General features: G+C 45.1%; 1 protein-coding gene across 2 annotated transcripts; it reads right to left on the reverse strand.

The window, feature by feature from the left end:
* Positions 1–2,637: 2,637 nt before the first annotated feature.
* LOC123145465 (putative F-box protein At2g33190) lies at positions 2,638–4,514 on the reverse strand. 2 transcript variants are annotated; one of them, XM_044564894.1, is made up of 2 exons: positions 4,143–4,514; positions 2,638–4,023 (listed from the first exon to the last, which is right to left on the reverse strand). In XM_044564894.1, exon 2 carries the CDS (start codon positions 4,005–4,007, stop codon positions 2,709–2,711), a length of 1,299 nt encoding a protein of 432 aa, XP_044420829.1. In that variant the 5' UTR covers positions 4,008–4,023; positions 4,143–4,514; the 3' UTR covers positions 2,638–2,708. The 2 variants fall into 2 exon arrangements, with proteins under 2 accessions (XP_044420829.1, XP_044420828.1); XM_044564893.1 differs by having other exon boundaries at positions 2,638–4,514.
* Between the last annotated feature and the right edge of the window lie 924 nt (positions 4,515–5,438).

Raw genomic sequence — 5,438 nt, forward strand, 5'->3', positions numbered from 1 at the left:
GCATCATGTTGACCATCAGGTCACGCGCGCCACATGGCCAAGTACGCCCATGGATAAGACCGGTCTAGTCTATCGGACCCTAACCGGATAACCTTTATTGTGGAGCACGGCAGTTCTTCCCACCAACTGGTCGGTAGCACGGGAAAGATTTGCAGTGCGTTGCTTGGTTGTACTCCAACATTTAAAAAACCAAGGTGGTCTACGTCACCTTGATATGCAACTCGGCTGAAGGAACTGATGGGGAGACTATCGTTGAACCAGTTTTAAGATCGGCGACCGAAGAAGAAGTGCAGCTCGGATAGCCCAAGGTACAACCGTTCTTGAAGACCGGTTCAGGGGCTACTGATGGTGTTCCGACTAAGGGGCATGTCACCATGATGACTCCCGGCCTGGTGGGCCGATCTGAGGACTCCCTTTATCGGTTTTGTCCTGGGCCACATAGGGCGGCCCATGGCGGATAACTGAAGATTCCAGACAACTTGGCATACAAGACAAAAAAACTGGATTTGTGGAGGTCTCCATCTCCTCATACGTAGTCGACTAGGATCCATTTAACCTAGGATCCCCTGTACAGACTTCTAGATAGACAACTTACAATCTCTCGGTCATTTGTACTTTTGATACACTCCAATGCAATAAAACACAAGCAGAAGGTAGGGTATTTATCTCCCCCGAAGATCCTAAGCTTGGGTAAAATCCTCGTCTTTGTTACCATCGGGATCTGCCGGATTTAGCTCCAACACCAAGGCGGTGGCAGCGGAGCGGGCGAGGACACTAGCCCCATGATCAACGAGGAATAGGAGAGGGTGATGGCCGAGATGGCAGTAGTTTGTTTGGTTTGTGTGCGATCTTAGTTTAAATTTCGTTTAATGTGCTTCTCTCTTCATTGCTGCACCTTTAGATGTTTAGAGCAGCAGCCAGTAGAACATTCCCTTCGTGATTGCGACTTCGCAAGCATGACACCATTGCAGGTTTGGCCATTGTATTATTTTATACTACCTCCGTCCCACAATATAAGATGATTTTGCAAGCTGTTTTAGCTTGCAAAACAATCTTATATTATGGGATGGAGGAGTAGAAAAGAAGCATCAAAGTTGATCTTTAGCAAAATTTCCTCTGGTCTTGACAACCTATTCAGCTGCCTGACCACTTGTGCATAGTGGCAATCTGCATCACGTGCATCTGCGAAATAGTTTTTTTACTGTTGTCCGGAGGTATTTTCTACATCACTTTGCTGGTGCTTGAACAATAATGATGAAAAATTCCATCTAGAAAAAATAATGATGAAGCTGATTCGATTTCATCTGAATCAGTTAGTAAGAAATCGTTATAATCCTGTGTGGTGTGTTCTTGCTCTGGTGGGATCTCCAACCACAACGGGCCAATTCACTACTGAGGAAAATTCTTCCAATAAAGGGAAGGTAAGGAGCCAACCTCAACAAGTCTTCATAAGAAGTTAAGAATTACACAAATCTGCATGTGACAAGGAGGTACCATAATATCAACACCAATATATCAAACTTTAGCTAACTACAGTACAAAGAAGATGATATGGCAGCTATTGGCACCAAAACACTGAAGCACCCGGCCTTACATCGATACTGTTTTAATTATGAATCATGGCCTCAGGCATGCATCCAGTGTGCATTGTGCAACATACCACTTTACAATAGGAAGACTGCATTATTGCAGAACCACTTGAAAAAAGATAACTCTAGTCTAATAACTAATATGATGATGCAATACATACTCAAGGCCATATCAGAGAGACGTGCATAGAAATCATGAAAAATTGAACATATAACTGGAACATGCCAAAAACGAAACACTAAAACCTGGGAATTAAAACAATAAGCCAAAGCAAACTTTATTTTCGCACCTAGAAATATCTCTGTATAACCATATCTTTGAATCCGTACAGATACGTTTGTAAACAGAGAAAGACAGTAGATCTTACTCTTCATTAGTGCAGCTTAAAATAGCAGATCTTGTAGCAAAAACCTAAAATTTGACATACCTCACTTCTGCAATACCTAAATACTGAAATTTTGCCTAAAAAAACAAAACATGCTGAAAGGAATGTTTTGTGCGAAATGCAATATTGTACATTTATATCAAAAAGGCAGGGAACATAATCTAATTTTAGGAAGGAGAGTACCTCGACAAACATCTGTAGGCCTTTGATCTTCCATCTCCAAAGAATAACAATGACGATGATGGCAGCCATACGAACTCAACTGATATGGAAACCAAAAAAAATCCTAAAAGGTAGACGAGCTTTTTTTTTTAGAGAGCACTTGAAGATAAGGATGTCCTTATTGGCTGATTACCAGTAGAAAACTTGTGTGCCCAATACTCATAATGACAAGGTATTACTTTTCCAATGGTATCTTATTGGCTTCAACAGTTTTTTCGAAAGAATTGAGTGAAAGAACAAATCAGATCCACCAAATTAAGCGTCTCAAAGTACCTGAATATCCTGAACTTCTCTGGTCAGTAACTATCTTCCTTGTACAACACTGTTGCGTTAACATTTCCACAAGGACCTTGGGTCATGCCATCTAAGCTCCAACTTTGCACATGACAGCGGCAGTAATTTAACACATGATAAAAGTTCTCCATAAATAAAACAAAATATGAAAAAAAAAATTATTGATTCGATAAAATATAAATGGAGCATGTCTCCATTGTCATAGCATTGAACACAGTTACATCAATCCCGAGTGCATCATTCTAAGACTGGGTGTAATCCATATGGGATTTGGCCAGGTGCAATAAATCTGAGGCACAATTTCTTCCCTGCAGCCGCTTTCCAAATTTAGAACACCTATATCACGTTTACTATTCTGATACAATGAAATAAATCTATCATCATCGGTGAAGTAGACACAGTTTGCCTTCAATTGCGGATATTCTTCCACGCTGAGACACTGCGTCTGGCTATGCCCAAGAAACAACACATGGCCATGCAATCCATTTATTTCCACAAGCTTTTTTGCTGCCATGTCAATCTTATAGACAAATATTTTGCTGGTTTCCATTATGTTCTCCGAATCAGCATCACCAGCTACAATGGGCTGTTGCCTCCAAACTTGCAGCATATCACCCCACGGTGCCTGAACAATGTATATGTGCTCAGAAATAGAATTCTTCATGTCACCCAGAACCGTCGTCCTTGTGACGGTAGAACCAGAGAGATCAAAAGCATCAACTGCTCCAGTTCCTGTCACTGCATACAGTAGACCATCCTTGTAGATGCATTCTTGATAGTTCCAACCTGGTGGTAGAAAGGTCCACCCACAGCCCCCTGCCCTTGCAAATGAAATCTGATATTCTGGATTATGAATAAGCACCACAATGTAGCTTCCTGTTTGTGGATCAGGAAACAAATATGCCTTGAAGTAGAGGCGGTCACGGAGCTCATCGAGAGCATAAATTGAGGGCTCGTGACCAAGGAATTCTGCAAGTGCAGTGTACCGTGGCTCCCACAACTCATACTTATGAATAGCACCTTCATCGTCAAAGATCGGCTTGACTTGCTCAAGAGTAATCACTGACGGGAGAACAATCTGTTCACCAGTGATTGGATTTACAAGGTGCAGCTCGGACCTCTCATCAGAAGTGATCAGCCAACCATGCGAAGAGCCAATCAGATACCTACTGCGGATGGGTGGATCAGGGAGGGTTAACTTGTAGGCCCTCTTTTCCGCAAGGCTGTAGAGGCAAGCTGCATTCTCTCCGGTAGATTCAGAGGTGTGGTAGAGGAGGCAAGGCGTCTGGCGCTGTTTGTGCTGCCGAAGCTGACGCCGTAGTCCGGTGTACACCGAGCGCCAGGAGGAGCAGACAGAGCCTGCGCGCACGAGGTCAGGGACCTCGAGGAGGGCAAAGATGCTCGACAGCATATCCGGTGGCAGCTCCGGTTCCGGCTCCGGCGATTTGCCCACCATATTCTCCATCGGCGGCGGGTCTCCTCTGAATTTGCCGAGTACACTGGGGAAAAGTCCCATCAGCTCAGCCAAAGATCTGAAGATGAGAGAGCACAAACTCGTCGGATGTCTAACTAGCTGCCGTAAGCTCTTTATTACGATACAGGCCTCCATCGGGGCTCCGGCGATACTTATAGGCAAGAAAGAGAAACCAACCGAGGGCCTGCTCCAGTCGGCGACGGAGATCCAAATCCGAATCCAGACACGGAATTTCGCTGTGTGCTGGGACTCGGGGCAGTTCAAATCCGGAAATGAATCGAGCTTTGGATCCGACTCGCCGCCGAAACAAAATTCCCGCCTCTCCAGGGCCCAAGATGTAGTGTCACTAACCCGCGAGAAGATAAGCGGCCCGGCGAGCGAGCTGGGGGCTCCGTCGGCCGCGGTGGCGAAAGGCGCTACTGGGATTCAGAGGGTGGTTCCCGGACTGGGGGATAGGGTACTCTTATTGGAAGTGGAATATGGTAATGGCGGACTGGCGGCGTCCGAGAGGGCAAGAAGCGGAGAGGCGGTGGCTCGACCCGGTGGAACGTCAGATTTTGTGAGGAATGGGAAAACGAACGTTTTTTTAGCGGAAATACTTGTTACTTTATTCAAAATTCATAGCTCCCTCGGTAGCAATCTTCGAGCTAACACATTTGGAAGATACATTGAGCCAAGTTTTACAGAGAGATCTAATACAACCTTTTCTAGTTAACACATTACGATTTTATTCGCCGAACGTCGCACCCAAGCGATTCTAAACTCCTGAAAAGACCTCAGTAAATCTTTAACCTCCTCAACTAGTTGTCCATTTGTTAAGAAATCATTTTGCACATTCTTGATCTTACTCACCGCTCCCTGAGAATTTGTTTCAAGGATCACATTTTGCACTTGTAGCTCTCGAGCCAAGATTAGAGCCCTCCGATGCGCCAATAGCTCGGCCACCTCTGCATCGTGAGTGGAGGGAAAAAATGGCATGATCCGGCCAAGAATGCGCCATGGTTGCTCCAAAGAACAGCACCCCCTCCTCCCGTACCTTGGTGTTTCGCATTGACTTTAACCCAGTCGTCTTCTGGCTTCCTTTAGTGCTCACTGGTGTAGATACCCAGTGATTAGTCACCCCTTGTTGAATAGACTTCCATTCTTCAGCTAGGTTGTTAGATGGATTCTCAATCCGGTTGGTCTCCCTTGCAGCATTACATACAGCCCATAGCTCGTACCAACCTCTAATTTCAATTTCTCTCTCGTCATCACATGCATTGCTAAGCCACTGTAGAATCCATGCACATAGCTCCTCCATATTCTTGATATATTTCGGCAAGACCGGTAAGGGTGCAGCCACTGCATCGCTCAACATACGTCAGAACCTGTGTATGATGCTCTCCTCTCTGCCACACGCAACACGGAATACGCCAGATTTTATACGTCGCATGTGTAGCTCCATACCAACAGTCGGGCCCTTTGTAATTAGCC

The sequence above is a fragment of the Triticum aestivum genome, chromosome 6D, assembly GCF_018294505.1.
Source record: "Triticum aestivum cultivar Chinese Spring chromosome 6D, IWGSC CS RefSeq v2.1, whole genome shotgun sequence".
Lineage (NCBI taxonomy): Eukaryota > Viridiplantae > Streptophyta > Magnoliopsida > Poales > Poaceae > Triticum > Triticum aestivum.

Excerpts from the sequence above, each read along its gene's own strand:
- LOC123145465 (XM_044564893.1), bottom strand. The coding sequence starts at position 4,100 with ATGGAGGCCTGTATCGTAATAAAGAGCTTACGGCAGCTAGTTAGACAT.